The following is a 21216-nucleotide window of genomic DNA, read 5'->3' on the forward strand; positions in this document are numbered from 1 at the left end:
GGTTCCACCACCACTAAATATCACTGCATCGAGGACCAAGCTTCCAGCACATGAGCTTTTGGATAACCTTAAACCATATCCAAACCATAGCAGCTTGCCATAAGATTATATCATAGACTGGGTGGCTTCAATAACAGAAATTTACTTTCTCACAGTTTTGGAGGTTATCAGGGTTGGTTCCTGGTGAGGGATCTCTTTCTGGCTTGTGGACAGTCACCACCTATTTACTCCTTTCCCAGATAAATACCAGTTCTTGAAGGGTTAATGCTTATCCTCCACCCCTATGTTTCTTTTACCAGGGGTTTGTAGTTTCCAGAGTATAAGTTTTGTGCTTCTCTTTTTCAATTTAATTCTAAATATTTAGTTCTCGTTGCTATTGTCAGTGGGTTGCTCTCTTAATTTCGTTTTCATTGTGTTTGTGTTGGGGTGCTGGCAGGTGCTGTTCCCTATGCCTCTTTGTGTATGTAATACCCACTTTGGCTTCCCAGCCTCTCCCTTCTTCCATCCTGGATCGAAATTGCATTTCTTCCTCTTATTAGCTCCCTGAGCTCCAGGGCATCCTTATTTCCTTGTCTGTAAGAGAAGCAGGATATTAATGATTTTCCAGAGTGCATACATCTCCATCACTAAATGTGGGAATGCCCAGCCCCATTCCTGGTAGTGTCTCTCCCCACCTCCAAAGGGTGAGGTCTGAGAACCCGGTCCCTGTTCCTCCAGGTAGAAGAGCCTGGTATGGGGGCTGAGGAGCCTGTGGATTGTCGCCAGTGGACCCAACACCACCTGGTTGCTGCTGACATCCGTGTGGCACCAGCCATGGCGCTGACACCACCACAGGGAGATGCAGATGCCGATGGCATGGATGTCAACGTGCGTGGCCCAGGTCAGCCACCTCCCAGAGGAGGCCTTTCACCTGTCCTACATTGGAGAGGTTACATCTTGGTCTGTGATCTGGGGAATGTCTGGGCTTCTGTGTGTATGTGTGCGTGTGAATTGAGATTCTTGGTTTGTACATAATAAAAGCCCAACTCAGACTAACTTAAGTAAATCAAGGCATTTACTGCCATGTAACTGGAAGTAGTGGGCCCATTTGGATCCTGGAATCAGTATTCCACTCTCCATGCCTTAGCTCCTGCCTTACAAAACCTTTCTTTGCTAGTGCTCTAGCAAAAGTCTCAGAATGCCTTCTGATTGGATGGACTGTGGTCACATGCTCATCTTTGAGCCAATAGGTGTGGCCAGGGGGCTGGAATATGCAGATTGGCTGGTCCATTTGCCTGTTGTTGAGCCAGGGAAGGAGATTGGCATCTACTAGGGTTTGAGACTGGAGAATGGGGTGCAAATGATTTCTTAAGGAAAACCGCAAAAGCTCATGCAGGGTGTAGCAGATCCTGTTGTCCAGATCCTCTTGGATCAATCTTTGCCACATTTCAGAGTATTCCTTTTCCAGCTTTATTTTGTTTTTACTCCAAATGGCCTATACCTGTTGCTTTCTTGAAGTCCCCCATGCTACGGGGGCTGGAGTGGCTGGGAGTATTTTGTCCTTGGGGGTGGCTCTTAGTTGGTGGATGCAAGAGTATGGAAGGCTCCTTTATCTTGAACTAGATTACAACTCTGGGGTACAGCTAACTTTAGAGTCCTCCTGTGGGATCAGACTGGAAACCCTTCTGGAATTTGCCTGATCTTGTGCTTGCTGGACCTCCTCTGTCCCTTGTCCTATATCCCCGACTCCCTAGGAGCCTTTTTGTGATCAATCATGTGCCCATGAGTCCTCATCCTGGGGGTGGGTGTGCAGATGGCAGGATTTGCCACTTTCTTGTCCTCCTATGTGTCCTGTTTGCTCCTAATACAGTGCCGTTGGCATTATCTCCTGGAAAAACCTGTGTCTTTGTGACATGCTCTGGTCCCTACAGATGGTTTCACCCCGCTCATGCTGGCCTCCTTCTGCGGTGGGGCCCTGGAGCCAATGCCAACTGAGGAAGATGAGGCCGATGACACATCAGCCAGCATCATCTCAGACCTGATCTGCCAGGGGGCCCAGCTTGGGGCTCGGACTGACCGTACAGGCGAGACTGCTCTGCACCTGGCTGCCCGCTATGCCCGGGCAGACGCGGCCAAGCGGCTGTTGGATGCTGGGGCAGACACTAATGCGCAGGACCACTCGGGTCGCACCCCTTTGCACACAGCAGTCACTGCTGACGCCCAAGGTGTCTTTCAGGTGAGACAGGTCCACCTCTTTGGACATTAGAGATGGGGTTGGCATCAGCCGAATATGGGTTTGAGCTTGGTTCGTTCTTTCAGAGCTTGTTTTTTTTTAATTTGGAAAATGGAAGCTGGGTGCCATGGCTCATGCCTGTTATTTCAGCTACTCAGGAGGCTGAGGCAGGAGGATCACAAGTTTGAGGCAACTTCACCAGACTCTATCTCCAAAAAAAAAAAAATGGGAATAAGTCTGTAGCTCAGTGATAACATGCTTGCCCTGCATGAGAGAGGCCCTGGGTTCTAACCCCAGCATCACAGAAAAATGATAAAGTGGGAATCTGCCTGAATACAATGTCTGGCAAGGGCAAATTGTGTCTGAATTAAGATTTTTTTCCACTTCAGGATGTTACAGATGTGTATCTATACAGCTGTTCTATTTGTCACTGTCAGTACTGTATTCAGTTAATCACATGAGATATTCAGCACTTTTTTTTTCTCTTTGCAGTGCTGGGGATCCAACCTAGGGCCTTGCCCACTCCAGGAAATCACTCTTCACTGAGCTACATCCCAGCCCAACGCAATTATTAAATAGGTTTTGTGAATGAGGTGTGGTGTCACATGCCTGTAATCCCAGTGACTCTAGAGGCCGAGGCAGGAAGATCACAAGTTCAAGGCCAGCTTTGGCAACTTAGTGAGACCCCCCTCTCAAAATAAAAAGGGCTGGAGAAGTAGCTCAGTGGTAGAGCACCCGTGGGTACCTGGGGAAAAGTAAATAAAATGAAATAGGCTTTTTTGTTAGATGATATTGCCCATCTGGAGGCTGCTGTGAAAGTGTTCTGAGTACTTTCAGAGGTGGGCTAAGCTTAGCCCTGATGTTTGATAGTATAGGTGTATTACATTTGTTTTCAGTTTAGTATCTTCAATATTTGATGGGTTTATTAGGATATAACTGCACTATAAATCAAGGGGCATCTGCAGCTTGGTTCCAGAGGAATGGGGATTGGGGACCTCAGTGGGGGGTGCAGGCTTAGGGGTGCTCCTGAGCCTTCCATTCCTGCTATGGCTTCCCTGCGGCATCTTCTCTTTTCCAGATTCTCATCCGGAACCGCTCCACAGACTTGGATGCCCGCATGGCGGATGGCTCCACCGCACTGATTCTGGCGGCCCGCCTGGCTGTGGAGGGCATGGTGGAAGAACTCATCGCCAGCCACGCCGATGTCAATGCTGTGGATGAGCTAGGTAGGCTGGCAGGCTGGCTGAGGAAGCCATGGGTGCGGCTGGGAGGATGTCCCCTGGGCCCTGACTGTTGATGTGAATTTGCAGCCGTGTCACTAAAGCTCATGCACACATAACCTGGCTCTCACAAGGACTTAACACACTTTTGCAAGGTCTTTAGGGCATCTCAGGGGTTTAAAAAAGGGTGTGCTTCTCCAGGACTCTTCAAGCTGCTTTGTTGGAAACTCACTTTACTTCTACCTGCTGGACAGTTGTAACAAAGTTGCACATTGAACAAATTTGTAATGATGGTGGCTCCCCAGAGCCCGCTTGCTGGCTCAGACCAATCTGTGCTGATTCAGCCATCTGTCTGCAGGGCCAGAGGGCTTCACACAGCTGGAGATACGTTCAGACACTTCCACACTTCCTTTAGAGTAGGTGTTCTCAACCTCAGCGTCATGCAGTTTGGGGTGGGATAGTTATTGGTTGTGGGGGGACTGCCCTGTGCACTACAGGGTGTTGAGTAGCATTCCTGGACTTGACCCCTTAGATGCCAATTGCTATTGGCATCTTGATGTGTGACAACCAAATGTTCCTATGGAGAAAATTGTGCTTGGTGGGGAACCACAACTCTAGAGTAGTACCGGGCAATAGCACTTTCTGTGGTGGTGGAAAGAAATATTCTTTGTGGGCACTGTCCAATATGGCAGCCACTGGCCATGTGTGGTGACTATTGATTACTTGAAATGTAGTGGGAACAAGTGAATAATTAAATGTTCTTTTAATTCATTTAATTTTAAAAAAATTTTTAAATATTTTTGTTTTAGTTGTAGATGGACACAATACCTTCACTTATTTATCTTTATGTGGTGCTGAGGATTGAACCCAGGACCTCACGTATGCTAGGCGAGTGCTCTACCACTGAGCCCCAGTCCCAGCCCAGTTTTTAAAATATTTTTTGTTTAATATATATTATAACTTTTTGTTTTATTTGTTTTAAAATACACACACACACATACATACAAATGTTCAATTTTTTTGAGTCATAATTCATGTACTGTATAATTTACCCTTTAAAAATCTAAAGTATAAACTTTGGGCTGGGGACCTATCTCAGTGGTAGGGGGCCTGCCTAACATGTGGGAGGCCTAGGCCTAGGGCTCCATCCCTAAAAAAAAACCAACAACAACAAAGTATGATATATTCAAAGATTTTATTTTTATTTATCTTTTTTTTTTTACTCTACTGGGGATTGTAAAATTCATTATATTTTTGCATAACCACAGAGTTGTGCAGCTATTGCCACAATGAATTTTTGGAATATTTTCATCACCTGAAAAAGAAACTCTCACCCCTTAAGCAACATTTGCCGATCCCTCACGTCTCCAGCCCTAGGCAGCCATTAGGTACTTTCTGTCTCTGGATTCACCTGTTCTAGACATTTCATATCAATGAAATCATGCCATGTGGCCCTTCGTGTCTGGCTTCTTACTTTATGTTTTCAAGGTTCATCCACCTAGTGTCATGTGTCAATGCTTTACTTTTCTTTTCTTTCTTAATATTTTTTAGTTGTCAATGGATCTTTTTTATTTTATTTATTTATTTATATGTGGTACTGAGGATCAAACTCAGGGCCTCACACATGCCAGGCAAGTGCTCTACCATGGAGCCACAACTCCAGCCCCTTCTTTTCTTTTTAATTAATTAATTAATATTGTGGTACTGAGAATTGAGCCTAAGACCTCATACATGCCTGGCAAGCACTCTGCCCCTGAGCCATATCCCCAGCCCTTGTTTTTATAGCTGAATAATATTCCACATTGTGGTTGGACCACTTATCCATTTATCCATTGATGGGCATTTGGGTTTTGTACTTTTTGGCCATTATGAATCATGCTTCTGTGAACATTCAAGTACAAGTTTTTGTGTAGAGTAGTTTTCCTTTCTCTTGGGTACATACCTAGGAGTGGAATTTTTAGGTCATATATTTTTAAAGAATATTTTTAAAATTTATTTTTTAGTTTTAGGTGGACACCATATCTTTATTTTATTTTTATGTGATGCTGAGGATTGAACCCAGTGCCCCATGTGTGCTAGGCGAGCGCGCTACCACTGAGCCATAACCCCAGCCCCCAGGTCATATGTTTTTTCAAAGCAGTTGCCCCATTGTGCAATTCTACCAGTGTTGTATGAGGGTCCTCGTGTCTCCATATCTTTGAAAATGCTTGTTTTTTTTTTTTTTTTTTTTTTTTAAATCCCTCTTTCTTCTCCTTTTCCTCTTTTAAAACATGGTCTCACTGTGTTGCTCAGGCTGACCTCAAACTCCTAGGTTCAAGCGATCCTCCTGTCTCAGCCTCCTGAGTACTAGGACTCCAGGCATGTGCCACCTTGCCCAGCTTTTTCTGTCTGATTATAGCCTCCTAGTGAGTATAAAGTGGATAGCCCTCTGGTGGCTGATGATGTTGAGCATCTTTTCATGTGCTCATTTTATCTTCTTTGAAGAAATGTTTATGGAGATCCTTTGCCTGCCCCTCCCCCTTTTGCATAGATAGTGAGATCCTTTTTTTTTTTCAGTGCTGGGGATTGAAGATCATGCATGTTAGATAAACTCTCAATCACTGAGCTCCAGGGTTTGTCTTTTTCTGTGGTACTGGGGATTGTGTGGTGCCCAGGGGCACTCTACTACTGAGCCACACCCCCAGCCCTTTTTGATTTTTTCATTTTGAAACAAGGTCTCACTAAACACTGAGGCTAACTTGGAACTTTCGATCCTCCTGACTCAGCCTCCCAAAGCCCATGTCTGTAATCTCAAGTGGTGGGAATTATAGACATGGGCCACCATGCCTGGCTTCTTTGCACTTATTTATGTTTTTGGTACTGAGATTTGAGCCCAGGGGCACTTTACCACTGAACTACATCCCTAGTCCTTTTTATTTTATTTTGAGACTGAGCCTTGCTAAGCTGCTGAGGCTGGCATAGAATTTGCAATCTTCCTGCATCATTCTCCCAAGTTGTTGGGATTATGGGCATGTGCCACCATGCCTGGCTGCTATTATAATTATTATTATGGTACCTGGGGATTGAACCCAGGTGTGCTTTACCACTGAGCGACATCCTTAGCCCTTGTAATTTCTATTTTGAGACTGGGTCTTGCTCAGTTGCTTAGGGTCTTGCTGAGTTGCTGAGGCTGGCATAGAACTTGTGATTGTCCTGACTAAGCTTCTTCAGTTGCTGGGATTATAGACATGCACCACTTTGCCCAGCTTCTTTAATTTTCTTGGTGTTATTCTTGATGGTGTCCTTGGAAGCATAATAATAGATAAATTGTATATCATAAAAAAAATATACAATTTACCTATTGTTGTTCATTGTTGCTTTTGTGTTTGGTGTCATGTCTCAGAATCCTTTGCTTAAGGAGGTGATGGGCACCTCCCATGTTTTCTTCTAGAGGTTTTATAGTGTGAGCTCTTACATTTAGACCTCTGGTTCATTTTGATTTAGCTTTGCATAGATAGGATACAGTTGTTTGAGCACCAATAGTTGAAAAGACAGTTCTTCTCATTAAATGTCTCAGCACCTACTTTATTGAATTTTCATTAGTTTAAATGTGAAAGTCCACATGTGACGAGAAATGTCTGCATTGGACAGCACAGCTCTAGGTTCAACCAAGTTAGGTCCACACAGCAGCTCTTATATATGAAGAGCCACTGGGTGTGTGCACACAGTGTACCCCTTGGTCAGAGGAGTCATGCAGCTCTCCATACACACGAACCCAAATACAGGTACCAAGGCACTTGTAGCAGCCTCTCACCCTCCTACCCCCTGCCCACTTATGATTCAGGACCTGGGACATGAGTCTTACCTTGACCCTGATTTCTTTTCCCCTTCCAGGGAAATCAGCCTTACACTGGGCTGCGGCCGTGAACAATGTGGAAGCCACCTTGGCTCTTCTAAAAAATGGAGCCAACAAGGACATGCAGGACAGTAAGGTGAGCCCAGGCCCTCAGCCCACTGGAGGGGGGCCAGCATCAGCATAGCCCCCCACAGGTGGCAGAGAGCAGGGTGGGATAAAGCTGGTGGGGGCATTCATCCTGCCTGAAGCCAGTTTTCAGGGGTAGGATTTGGGGCCAAGAGGCTTCAACAGTGGATCAGAGAAGTGTGTCGCAGTTGCTCTGTGACCTTGGGCTAGTTGCCTAACCTGGGTAAAGTAGGGCAGTAATGATACCCATTCATCACTTCTCTTGAGGATTCAGTGAGCTAGTGTGTTTTCAAAGTGCTCACTGGAACCTTAGTGAAAAGTAACTGTTAGGATCTTTGCTTAAAAATCCTTCTAAGGTGGTTTTATATAATCTCATTTTATAAATGGGAAAGATAGGTTTGGAGGGGTGGTAGATTCTCTGCTTATTTAAAATTTCCATATTTTATTTATTATTTTTTTTCCTTTTACCTTTAAAAAATTACTTTAAAATATAATTTATTTTGATTACTGAGATTTTTGGTGCTCCTTTAAGTTCTGTGCCTCAGGTGACTGTCTCACCTGAGTTACCTGCTGGGTGAATGTGGTTCAAAGGAAACAACTTGCCCAGGTTCCCTCTGCATAGCTGGGATTCCAGTCCAGGGGGGACAAGCTCCAGTGCACAAACTCTTGGTCCTCAGGCTTCCCCCAGAGCCTGGAGACCTTGCTGGTGTTGACCAGAGTGTCCTTGACCTTGACATCTCTGGGTTCTGCCCCCTCCCCCATCCCAGGAGGAGACCCCGCTGTTCCTGGCTGCCCGGGAGGGCAGCTTCGAGGCTGCCAAGCTGCTGCTGGACCACTTTGCGAACCGGGAGATCACAGACCACCTGGACAGGCTGCCACGGGATGTGGCCCAGGAGCGACTGCACCAGGACATCGTGCGGTTGCTGGACCAGCCCAGTGGGCCGCGCAGCCCCCCTGGTCCCCATGGCTTAGGGCCCCTGCTCTGCCCACCTGGGGCCTTCCTCCCAGGCCTCAAGGCAGCACAATCTGGAGCCAAGAAGAGCAGGAGGCCCCCTGGGAAGTCAGGGCTGGGGCCGCAAGGGGCCCGGGGCAGGGGCAAGAAGCTGACGCTGGCCTGCCCGGGTCCCCTGGCCGAGAGCTCCGTCACTCTGTCGCCGGTGGACTCGTTGGACTCCCCACGGCCCTTTGGTGGGCCTCCTGCTTCCCCTGGAGGCTTCCCCCTTGAGGGTCCCTATGCAACCGCCACAGCCACCGCAGTGTCCTTGGCGCAGCTCGGTGGCACAGGCCGGGCAGGTCCCCTAGGGCGCCAACCTCCTGGAGGCTGCGTGCTCAGCTTGGGTCTGCTGAACCCTGTGGCTGTCCCCCTCGACTGGGCCCGGCTGCCTCCACCTGCCCCCCCTGGGCCCTCATTCCTGCTGCCCCTTGCACCGGGACCCCAAATGCTCAACCCTGGGACCCCCGTCTCTCCCCAGGAGCGACCTCCGCCCTACCTGGCAGCCCCAGGACATGGTGAGGAATACCCAGCAGCAGGGGCCCACAGCAGCCCCCCAAAGGCTCGCTTTCTGCGTGTCCCCAGTGAACACCCCTACCTAACCCCATCCCCAGAGTCCCCTGAGCATTGGGCCAGCCCTTCTCCCCCCTCCCTCTCGGACTGGTCCGATTCCACACCCAGCCCTGCCACTGCCACGGGGACCACTGCCACAGCTGCTGGGACACTGCCTGCCCAGCCACACCCCTTGTCTGTCCCCAGCTCCCTTGCTCAGGCTCAGACCCAGCTGGGGCCCCAGCCAGAAGTCACCCCTAAGAGGCAGGTGTTGGCCTGAAACATGCCCAGTTCCTGGATCTTGGGGAGTTGGGGGGCATCCCCTCCTGACTCCTCCCTACTTTAGTTTTGTTCATTCTCTCCTTTCTGTCCACCAGCCTCCTGCGGTCCTGCCTTGCCCTGGTCATCAGCCCAGGGCCTCAGTTTTCCTTTATTTATAATGGGTGGGGACTGACCTCCTACCCGCTCAGTCTTGTAACAAGTCTGGGACCTCCTCTTACCCCCTCTCTGCCACCCAGTTTTCTCTTCCCTCCTCATTTTCTCACACTCTGACATGAGTGAATTATAATTTTTTCCTTTTTTTTTTTTTTTTACATTTTGTATAGAAACAAATTCATTTAAACAAACTTATTATTATTATTATTTTTTACAAAGTATATATATGGAGACACTCCCTCCCCCCTGCGAATCCCCCAGTGCCCCTGTGGGGCTGAGTCTGTGGGCCCATTCGGCCAAGCTGGATTCTGTGTACCGAGTACACAGGCATGACTAGGATCCCGTGTACTGAGTACACGACCCTGGTATGTACCAAGTAGGCACCCTTGGGCGCACCCTCTGGGGCCAGGGGTCAGGGGAGACTTGGGAGCCTCCTCCCCACCCCTCTTCCCTCACTTCACTGCATTCCAGATGAGACTTGTCCTGTAGCCTTGCTGGGGAAGGGCCCTTCTGGCCTGAGCCCCCCTCCAGGCTCCCACCCTCCCAGAGTTTGGGCCATATCCCTTTGGGAACGGGGGGCAGCTGGTGGAAAATGGGGGCCAGGGGAGATGTGTGCATTCTATCCTGTCTTCCCATAAATATGGAACTGCAGGCAGGAGAGAGGAGCTGCCTGGGTGGCACCTTCTCCGGTACTCCCCTGGCCCGGGCTCATGGCAGAATAGAAATATTTTTAGGCTATTTTTGTAATATGGCTTTTGTAGCTGAATTCAAGCCCTGCATTGTACAGCCCCATTTCCCTCACCGCCTAATAAAGGAATAGTTAACACTCAGTGTCATTGGTCTGTGTCTAGGTAAGGTGGGGACTGGTGGTGGCTGGGCTCTTGTCTTTCCAGGGCTAAGGTGAGCTCCCATCTTGGGCTAAACCTATTTGGTTTCCTTGGCCACTCATGCTTTCTCTTTTAGCAGGTGACTCCACTGATTGGATCAGGGGTGGTTGCCAGAATTAAGTCGAGCCAATCAAATTTCCATGTTCAAGAACTTTTTTTCTTTAAAAACAAAACAAAGAAAATATATATATATATTTGTCTCTTTTTAAAATATTTTAATTGGACACAATACCTTTCTTTATTTTTATGTGGTGCTGAGGATCGAACCCAGTGCCTTGCACATACTAGGCGAGCGCTCTACTGCTGAGCCACAACTCCAGCCCCTGTTCAAGAACTTTCTATAATGGAGATGCTAAGTAAAACTATCAGTTGGTGGGATTTTAAGGTCTCGGGTAGATTAAGAAGTATTGGTTGCAATTCGAGGCAGTGGGTATTTCACACTCCTGTCCCCCATGGTGCTGGGAATGGAACCTAGGGCCTCAGGCATGCCAGGCAAGTGCTCTACCACTGAGTGACATTCCCTGCCTTTGTGCCATGGCTACTGATGAGCAGCCAGACAGCACCATGATAAAGGTAATGTGCCAGGAAAATCGGTTGAGCGCTAAATTGGCTCCCAAAGGCTGGAGGGAGTCTCAGATCCAGATACAATATTGATTGCACTTAACTGAGTGTTCATTCATTCCATTGAAATCAGCAGGTATGTATTAATTGCTATGTAAGTGCCAGGTGCTGGTTCTGTATGACTCTCACCTTGACTTCATGCTGTGGAGTTCTGAAGATATCCCTGTGGACATGTAATAAAGACTCTCTTACATACACAGCTTCAGTGGGTTTCTTTTTTTTTTTTTTCTTCCTCCTCCTTTCTCCCCTCCCTCCCTCCCTCTCTTTCTTCTTCTTTTCCTCTCCCTTCCCCCGCTCTGAGCTACATCTCTAGCCCTTTTTATTTTTGCTTTGGCACAACGGGGTTTATAGGTATGCACTACTGTGCCCAGCTTGAGTGGGTTTCTGTTTTTTGCAACAAACTATGCTCCAAGACAAGTTGTGTTTAAGGCTCCCTAGGAAAGTGCTATAGTTTGGATCTGAATGTCCCCAAAGGCCCAGATGTTGAAGGCTTAGTCCCCACTCCATGGTACTATTGGGAGGTGGTGGAACCTTCAAGAGTGGGCCTAGTGGAGGAAAAGAGAGGTCATGGGCGTGCCCTGGAGGAGGATATGGGGACCCTGGCCTCTCCTGTATTTCTTTTCATTTCCTCGCTGCCATGAGGTGAGAACTTTGCTCCATTGTGTGCCGTGATGTACCACCTCACCACAGGCCCCAAAGCAAAGAAGCCAATGGACTGAAACCGTGAGCCAAAGTAAACCTTTTCTCCTTCAAGTTGATTTTCTGAGGTATTTTGTAATAGGGATGGAGAGCTGACTGACACATCATGGAGGGTCAGTGGAATAGGATGTCCATAAATTCTCCCTGTCACTTGGAGTGCTCTTGGATGTAAGTGACACAAGAATCAATTGGTTTAAGCAAGAGAGAAGTTTACTAGGTCACATAAAGAAAAAGGGCCAGCTTCCGTGAAGTTTGATCCAGCAGCTCAAATGATGTCAACCAAGGCTGAGTTTCTTTTCATGCCTACAGCTTTTCTCTTCCTCAGTTTTATCCCCAGGCTCCAGTCTCTCTTTTATACCCCACAACTCCAGCACTCTCTCTACGACAGCAAAATAAATGTCAAAGTCATAGACCATATTGCACTGTCCAAGGACAAGTGGGGTTGATTTTTCTAGGGACCTCAATTGGGTCATGTATCCATCCTCTAATGTAGAGTTTCTTTTTCTTTCTTTTTAAAATGTTTATTCTTAAGTTTTAGGTGGATATCTTTATTTTACATTTATAAGGTGCTGAGGATCGAACCCAGTGCCTTGTGCATGCTAGGTGAGCACTCGACCACTGAGCCACAACCCCAGCCCCTAATGGAGGGTTTCTTAACTTCAACAATATTGACACTCGGGACCAGATAATTCTTTGCTGTGGGAGCTGTCTCCAGACATTGATAATTATTCACTGAGAGGCAGAATCAACCCCTGCAATGGGATATGGGGTGTGCTAATTTCTTTCTTTTGCAGTATAGTGGAGGGAACCCAGGAGCTGGCATTTGCTAAGCATATGCTGGACCACTGGCTACACCCCAGCCCCAGCCCCAGCCCCAGTCCCAGGCTGTGCTAATTTCTTAATGAGTTTCTTAAAGTCCGCTTTGTTACTGGGGGTGGGATACATTTAGAGGCAATCAGGTTTGCAAGATGAATTCTGTGGAAGCAACAAATTAACATTCACTCCACTTTCCCCTTCCTTTGGCTAAGTAGAGATGCAACAGTCTTTTCTAATTTTTTCCTATCAATTGAGTGCTCAATTGGCTCCCTAAGGCTGGAGGGAGTCTCAGATCAAATTGGATCAACTATCAAGTTGGTTTTATGTCCTGTTCATCTAACTGCTACCTATTTATTGGGCTCCTACTGTAAGTCAAGTCCTGGGCAAGTTGTTGACAGTAAAATGATGGACGACACAAGCCCCCCCACCCCACCCCAGTCTCTACTCAGGGATTTGAGGCTAGTTAGGGGGGGTATAGGAGGTGCCCATTATGTTCCCTTAGAGTTTACCATTTTTAGTTCAAGCTGGAGGTGTCTGGCTGTAAACGCTTGAGATTTCTACCTGGCGACTTTCTTTTGTGTGATGTAGGAATAAACCTCGAAGAATGAGAGATGGTTGGGAGTTGGTGGATACATACCTCAGCTTCCTCACCTCTCTCTCTGGGGGAAATTCTGAGGTAGGATCCAGTTTTTTGAAGGCTGCCCATTGGGATTGAGGTTCACTTACCCATGACAGCACCGCACCTGCTCTTCCTCATTTTGGAGCTCTCTGGAATGATCTCTCTATTCAGAATTTCTGACACTTGACTCCTTGGCTGGAGAGCAGTCCATCTTAGCTGTGTGTGTGAGTAGATACTTGGGAGTGGTAGCTAAAATACCTGTTGGGGCTTACGAAAGTCTGGGGAGCTGGGTTGTGGTTTAGCTGTAGAGCACTCGCCTAGCACATGCGAGGCCCTGGGTTTGATTCTCAGCATCACATAAAAATAAATAAATAAAATAAAGGTATTGTGTCCAACTATAACTAAAAAAAAATATTAAAAATAATAAAAAAAAGAAAGTCTGGGGACCCTTCTTTTTGAAGGCCATAGAAATGAGGAGACAATCACCCTCCCCAGTCTATTTTCTCCACTGTATCTTTCAACCCTGGCTTTATGAAACAGGGCCTTGGAGAAGAGTGTCCCACCGAGGGAATCCACCTTTTGTACCAGGTAGAACCAGCTTTACTTGTTAGCACTTGAGACTCCCAGGAATGGTCAGGGAGGGGTGCCAGGTGGAGAACCAGGAAGCCTGCCTGCCATCGTGGTTGGGGAAAATGAGCTAGTGGGATTCAAGGTTTCAGGTGATGTGACTTCATCAGTGCCCCACAGTTGGGATGGTTTGGGGACTTTGGATTTGATGTCCCAATTAGCTTTCTTTCTTTTTAAAAAATTGGTTCTAATTATACATGATAGCAGAATGCATTTCGATTCATTGTACAGATATGGAGCACAACTTTTCATTTCTCTGATTGTACACAATGTACAGTTGCAGCATATGTGCAGTCATACATGTACCTAGGGTAATGATGTCCCTCTCATTTCACCATCTTTCTGCTCTCATCCCCCTTCCCTTCCCTCCCTCCCCTTTGCCCAATCAAAGTCCCTCCATTCTTCCCACAGCACCCGCCTCAGCATCCACTTATCAGAGACATGATAAGATCCACTTATCATTTGGCTTGTGGTTTTGGGGGATTGACTTACTTCACTTCACGACATTCTCCAACTCCATCTATTTACCTGCAAATGCCATAATTTTATTCTCTTTTAATGCTGAGTAATATTCAGTTAGAAACTCCAGTGGGCTTTTTCACAGTCAGGACAACAATGGAGCAGCTGAGTGGCTGCCCTTTGTCCTCCAGATCTTCCCTACACCTTCTCCACTCTGTTCTGTGCCCCAGAGGATGACGGTGGTGGTGGTGGGAGACATCAAGTGACTCCTTTGCTCTCTGATGCCCACTTGGGATTGGCCAATGGGAGGCACAGGTGGGAGATTAGAGGGCGAGAGGTATTCACTTATTTATCTTGACATGGAGTCTTGTTATTTGCCCAGGCTAGCCTCAGACTCCTTGGGTCAAGGGATCTTGCTGCTTTAGACTCCTGAGTAGTTGGCATTACAGGTGGACACCACTGTACCTGGCTTATGAAATGTATTTATGAAATATATTCATTTCTGTGGTTTGCTGCAGGGGGAAAAAGTATACTCATTGATCTTCATTCAGCTACTTTCTCTGCATTGGGGTCATTTCCCCTCTTCTTGGCTCTTCTCAAAGGATGGTTCCATCCATTGCCTACTCCCTGACCATGTCTCATTAATATAGCATATTCTCTTTTAGTTTTTCATCTATTTTTATTTATCAGTCTTCATCATCATCAAACATATCTTTCTATATAACCATCATCAGCAGCATCAACCATTATCTTCTTTGTTTCTTTCTAATTTTCTATCTTCTTAATTTCTCATTTTTATTTTTTTTAAGTACTGAGGCCAGAACTCAGTAGTGCTCTATTAATGAGCTACATCCATAGCAGTTTTTTTTTTTTTTTTTTTGAGACAAGGTCTTGCTAAATTTCCCAGGTGGGCCTCAAACTTACAATTCTCCTGCCTCAGCCTCTGAGTAGCTGGGATTATAGGTGTGTGCCACTGTACTCGGCTTCTCTATTTATCCATCTATCCATCTTTCTCTCTCTCTCCATTCAACCATCATTTATCTATCATCTTTTTATCCATCTATTGATTTATAGTCTTTGATGCTTTTACGTTCTATCATTTATCACCTTTCTTTTTTTCTATCTATTCATTCTTTCATTCATTTTTCTATATTTTTTTTAAAGAGAGAGAGAGAGAGAGAGAGAGAGAGAGAGAGAATTTTAATATTTATTTTTTAGTTTTTGGTGGACACAACATCTTTGTTGGTATGTGGTGCTGAGGATCGAACCCGGGCCGAACGCATGCCAGGCGAGCGTGCTACCGCTTGAGCCACATCCCCAGCCCCGATTTTTCTATATTATTTTATAGGTACATTATAGTTGTACATAATAATGGGATTTGTTGTTACATATTCATATAGATACACAATATAACAGTATAATTTGGCCAGCATCACTTGATTTTGTTCAATTAGACATTTGAACTGCTGGGTTAAAAAAAGAGGTGATTTCATAATTACTTTAAAAAATCAAGACGCTCAGTCTCTGGAGCTTTAATCAAATGCCTGCTCCCATGATCATTGCAGAGTAAGCTGTACACAGGTTTGCTAAAAGTTCTACCCTGAAGGAAACAATCCTCTTAAAATTCAATGCTGCACAATATGAAATAATGCCATTAGTCTAAACCTTAGACTTCATGAAGAGTCAGGTGGGAAACTCGGAACTGAAATGACTATGTTCTACCTCTGTGTCACACTCAGCCTAGAAATGCATCCACAGGAGGTGCGTAGATGACTACATCATTGTCATGGCAAATCACGCTGCTTCTCAGGCACCCATCATGCCAGAAGATCTCAAGAACAGAGAAAAAAGGAACAAAGGAGATGTGTTCAGGCAAGTTGGTGTGGAGAAAGCCTCTCTCTCTTGTTGTTTTTTTTTAAAGGTAGAAAGATTTTCTTTGAGATAAAGATTAAGCAATCATCTGAAATGAGCCTCCTCATTTGATTTGAGAATCAGCAGAGAAAGTATTTTTTGAAATTAAGATTATCAGAAGTCCATATTGAAATAAAGAACTCCTACATTGATGAATTTGATACTGCTTACAAGACAACAACAGGAATCTTTGCGACAACTGCCAACAAGATGTTTTGGGGAACAAGAATTTCACTACCAGACCAAAAATTGAAAACATGAAAAACTGTGTGGTTGTTAAGATATATCAAAAGCAAAACCAAAAGTAACAGCTAGAATTCTTGAAAGCACTTTCCTTCTCAGCAGATCTCTTGGGTCCATCAAACACATGGGATGCATGATTATTTCTTACTTTTTAAATGAGGGAAAATGCTTAGCTCTAAAATAGCAAATTAACATTTTTGGGAAAAGAATACACCAGAACATGTATGCACACAGTGTTTTAGCCAGCTTTTTTTGCTGCTGTAACTAAAAGAATAAATTTATTTAAACGTTCGCAGTTTCAGAGGTCTCAGTCCATAGGCTCCATTCCTCAGGGCTCCAGGTGAGGAAGGACATCATGGAGGAAGAGTGTGGTGGAGGGAAGCAGTTTACATGATGATCATAAAGTGTGTGTGTGTGGACACTCCACTTAACAGATGCAAAATATAAATCCTAAAGGCACCCCCCGCCCCTGGGACCTACCTCCTCTAGCCACACCTTACCTGCTTTCAGGTACCACTCAGTTAATCACATCAGGGAATTAATTCAGTGATTGGGTTAAGGCTTTCACAACCCAATCATTTCTCCTCTAAACCTGCATTTCTCCTCTTCATGAGCTTTTGGGGGACATCTCACATGTAAGCCACAACACACAGTCATTCCTTAATGTAGAACTCCAACTCCAATCTCCTACACTTGACGTGGAGAGGTTAGCTTTAAACAGGTGTTTCTCCCCTGGGAAGGGGAAGGTTGGGGAAGGTGGAGCTGGAGCCTGCTGGTTGGCTGTCAGGAAGCCATAGGTAAATATAGAGGATCAATGTAGGGGCTAGCTCGAAGCTGTCCACACCATTTCCATATTAAAAATCAGTGCATTTGGGCTAGAGATATAGGTCAGTTGGTAGAGTACTTGTCTCACATGCATAAGGCCATGGGTTCGATCCCTGGCGCATGTGTACACACACACACACACACGCACACACACACACACACATGTACACACATCATCAGTGCATTCAGACAGGTCAGTTGGATCTGCCAGACTGTGGGTAACATTAAGACCACCCTCTGTGTCCTTTGCCCCACTCTCTAGCTCCATAAATAAATGCTCTGAGCAAGATACCTTTCCAACCAAGACCAGGCTGTTTTGTTCAAGATGGAATATATCTTCTTGTTGTTGTTGTTTGTTTGTTTTGTTTAAAGGATTCTGTTTTGTTGTTTTGTTTTATTTTGGCTTTTAGAGCTAAGATACTGAGATGGGAGCAATTTGAAGAATTCAAATTGGACTCAGTTTTCTCATTCATTTATTTTGTTGTTGTTCAGCTCTATGAGGTAAAATGAACATCTATGAAATGTAATAAATTTTAAATTTGGGGATGTCTTGATAAGTGAATGTAGCCATATAGCTACTACCAGAATCAAGTTTTCTTGTGTCTTTTTGTAGTCAATATCCTCCCAAATTCCTGGCTCTGGGTATCATGGATCTACTGTCTGTCTCTAGAATTTCAAGTAAATGGAATCTTGTAGCAGTGGATTTTAAGTCTGGCTTTTGAGATTCATCTGTGTTGTTTCATGCAGCAGTTACCATATTATGTGTACCCCTTTTTATTGCAGAAGATGGCATGTGTGATGTGTTGTACAAATATACCACAATTTCCTTACCCATACTTGTTTCCATTTGTGACAGGTCGTGCTACATTCCATGGGCAATTACAATGTGTGAGAATTACAGCAGCTCCACATCTTTATTAATACTTGGTATAGTCAGTATGCTAAACTTCAGCTATTCTAGTGATATATGTTTTTTAAAAATTTATTTATTTATTTTGCAGTACTGGGGATCAAACCTGAGCCTTGCAGGTGCTAGATAAGTGTTCTGTAACTGGGCTAAACTCACAGCCCCTATATTAGTGATATTCTTCTATATTCTATGTTTTATGTTTCAGTAGTTCCTCCATTTTGTTGCAGAGTAATATTCCATATATCTTTGTTTAACGATTGAAGGACATTTTTATCATTGAAGGGTTGTTTCCAGTTCTTAATGGTTATGAATGGTACTGTTAAAATGTTTTTTTTTTTTTGTGTGTGTGTGTGTGTGTGTGTGTGGTATTGAGGATTGAACCTGGTGCCTTGCACATGCTAGGCAAGCGTTCTAACACTGAGCTACATCCCCAACTCTTTTTATTTTTCAGTTTGAGACAGGCTCTTGTGAAGTTACTTAGGGCCTTGTTAAGTTGCTGAGGCTCCCTTGAACTTGTGATCCTCCTGCTTCAGCCTCCGGAGTTTCTAGGATTCCAGGCATCCACCACCACACCAGGCATAGCATACTTGGGTTTAAATTACTTTAAATATTTTCTTCTTAAAAAAAAAAGGTATGCTCTATTACTGAGCTACATCTCAGTGCCTTTTTAAATTTTTAATTTTGAGAGCAGGTTTCACAAAGTTACGCTAGCTGGCCTTGAATTTGCAATCCTCTTGCCTTAGCCTCCCAAGTAGCTAGGATTACAGTGTGCACCACCACACCCAGCTCCGCTTCCCTTTTAATTGTAATTTCTGTCTTTAAATCACATCTATCTTCCTGCATGTTACCATATGGAATTAAAAGTAGTCACACAACTCCTTCAATATTTTTCTTAGATATTTCTTTCACCTGATATCCTAGTTCCTTGTACTTAAAATTTGCCTTCCACAAAAACCCTTGATTTTGTATATAATGTAGCCAAGTTCTTTTTCAATTCATATAATGTACTTTACTCCAGTTTCCAATAATATTTACCTCATTTTATTCTGAGAACTCATCTCAGGTACATCTTTCTATCAATATCATGATCATGGCCACTTAAATAATCTCTAAGAAGATTCAGACCTGCCCTGCATCTTTCTTTCTCCTTTGTGTGTGTGTGTGTGTGTGTGTGTGTGTGTGTGGAGGTGGGTACTGAGGATGAACTCAGAAGCTCTCCACCAACTGAGCACATCCCCAGCCCTATTTTGTATTTTATTTAGAGACGGGTCTCACTGAGTAGCTTAGTGCCTCATTTTTGCTGAGACTGGCTTTGAAATCACCATCCTCTTGTCTCTGCCTCACCAGCCGCTGGGATTACAGGCATGTTTCACTGCGACGGGCTCCTGCCCTGCACTTCTTCCAGTCTCTACTCATCACCTAGTTCCAAAGCCACTTCCACATTTTCAGGTATTCGTTATAACAAGAATCCAACTTGTGGTGCTGATTTTCTGACTTAGCTTGTGTGTGTTTCCTGGTGCTAAGAATTGAACTGGGGGCCTTGTGCATGCCAGGCAAGAGCTCTCCCTCTGAGCTATGCCCCAGTCCCTGTGTTCGCCTCTGTTGTTTCTGCTACAGTATGATATAACATCTTGGGTAATTTCTAAAGGAGAGAATTTTTTAATTTTTTTTTTTCCCTGGAGGCTGGGAGGTCCAAGAAGCCATATCTGGCCAGGGCTGTGGTTTCACCATCCCATGGCAGAAGGTAGAAAGGCAGGAGAGCATTAGAAACAGGGAGGGGGCTGAGACCACTCCAAGGGTCATTATCTACTTCCCCAATGTTGACATTAGTCCACTCAAAAGATTAGAACACTCACGACCTTATCCTCTCTTCTAGTTCCCACCTCTCAGAGTTGTTGCTTTGAGAATGAAGATCCCCCCACGTGGGGCTGGGGAAGTGGCTCCGTGGTAGAGCGCTTGCCAATATGCACAAGGCTTTGGGGCCTGTCGCAGCACTGGAGAAGAAAAATAAAAAAATACAAACGCGTCAATCTTTAGGAAGAATATGAAAGTCAATCCTGTTTTCCAGGTGGGGGATTTGGGTCTCAGGAGGGGCACCCGTTAATGAAAACCTAGATCCTCGTGAACAATGCAAAGCCAGTCCTCATCTTGAAACCCCGCCGCTGCGCGCCAGGGTCCTCTTCAGCGCCACCCTCACCTCCTTGTTGCGCAGAGTGTACACCACGGGGTTGAGCAGCGGCGTCACCACCGTGTAGAACACAGCCACCAGGCGGTCCCGGGCGGGGTTCGCCCCGGAGTCGGGCCGCAGGTAGATGATGGAGGCGCAGCCAAAATGCACCACGACCACCGTGAGGTGCGCGGCGCAGGTGGAGAAGGCTCTGCGCCGGCCGGCGGCGGAGCGGATCCGCAGGATGGCCGCCACGATGAAGGCGTAGGACAGGAGGATGAGGAGGAAGGAGAAGAGCACCACCAGCACGCTCAGGAAGAAGATGCCCAGCGCCCTCTGCGCACTGTCTGCGCAGCTGAGCTGCAGCACCGGGGCGATGTCGCAGAAGAAGTGCTCCACGCGGCCTCCGCGGCAGAAGGGCGAGGAGAAGATCATGCAGGTCTCCACCAAGGCCACCGAGAACCCAGAGCAGAAAACCAAGGCTCCCAGGCAGAGGCAAACGGTGGGTCTCATGATCACCGAATAGCGCAGGGGATGACAGATGGCCACGTACCGGTCGTAACCCATCAGGGTAAGGAGGAAGCAGTTGTTGCATCCTAGGACCAGGAAGAAGAACATCTGAGCCCGACAGCCAGAGATGGAGATGGCCTGGCTCTCCATCAGCAGGTGGGCCAGCATGTTGGGGATGGTGACCAGCGTGTAACAGGTCTCAGAGAGGGACAGCACCGCCAGGAAGCGGTACATGGGTGTGTGGAGCGTGCGATCCACATGGATGATGGTGATGATGGTGACGTTGCCACTGACGGTGACCAGGTAGGTGAGGAGGAACAACGCGAAGAGTGTGGTCCTCAGGTGCGGAAGGTTGGAGAATCCCACCAGCACGAACTCTGTCACTAGCCATGTCCCATTTCCCCTCTGCTTCTCCGGAGCCTGGGAAGAAAGGACAGTAAATGCACTAAGTAAGCAGTAAGTAGAGGAGTCTGCTTGGCCTCAGGTCCGGTGGGGTAGCAGAGTCATCCCTGTTTTATAAACAGGACAGACACCCAGAAATGGTAAGTCAT

The 21216-nt window shown here is 46.0% G+C and overlaps 2 protein-coding genes across 3 annotated transcripts in view; one reads left to right on the forward strand and one right to left on the reverse strand.

Annotated features, from left to right (window-relative positions):
- The window catches only part of Notch3 (notch receptor 3), a 35140-nt gene extending 24939 nt beyond the window's left edge, over positions 1–10201 (forward strand). For both annotated transcript variants that reach the window (XM_027932457.2, XM_071601801.1), the window contains 5 exons: positions 718–880; positions 1911–2215; positions 3291–3438; positions 7306–7403; positions 8161–10201. In XM_027932457.2, the coding sequence (XP_027788258.2) occupies positions 718–880; positions 1911–2215; positions 3291–3438; positions 7306–7403; positions 8161–9216 (1770 nt within the window). In that variant the 3' untranslated portion in view covers positions 9217–10201. The remainder of the gene's footprint in view (positions 1–717; positions 881–1910; positions 2216–3290; positions 3439–7305; positions 7404–8160) is intronic.
- Positions 10202–20020: 9819 nt separating this feature from the next.
- On the reverse strand, positions 20021–21145 carry LOC114090172 (olfactory receptor 10T2-like; the record flags this gene model as incomplete). Its single annotated transcript, XM_034635310.2, has 1 exon — positions 20021–21145. A coding segment is annotated over one exon (1014 nt), but the record flags the coding sequence as incomplete, so codon positions are not given.
- Between the last annotated feature and the right edge of the window lie 71 nt (positions 21146–21216).

This window comes from Marmota flaviventris, chromosome 1 (assembly GCF_047511675.1).
Source record: "Marmota flaviventris isolate mMarFla1 chromosome 1, mMarFla1.hap1, whole genome shotgun sequence".
Lineage (NCBI taxonomy): Eukaryota > Metazoa > Chordata > Mammalia > Rodentia > Sciuridae > Marmota > Marmota flaviventris.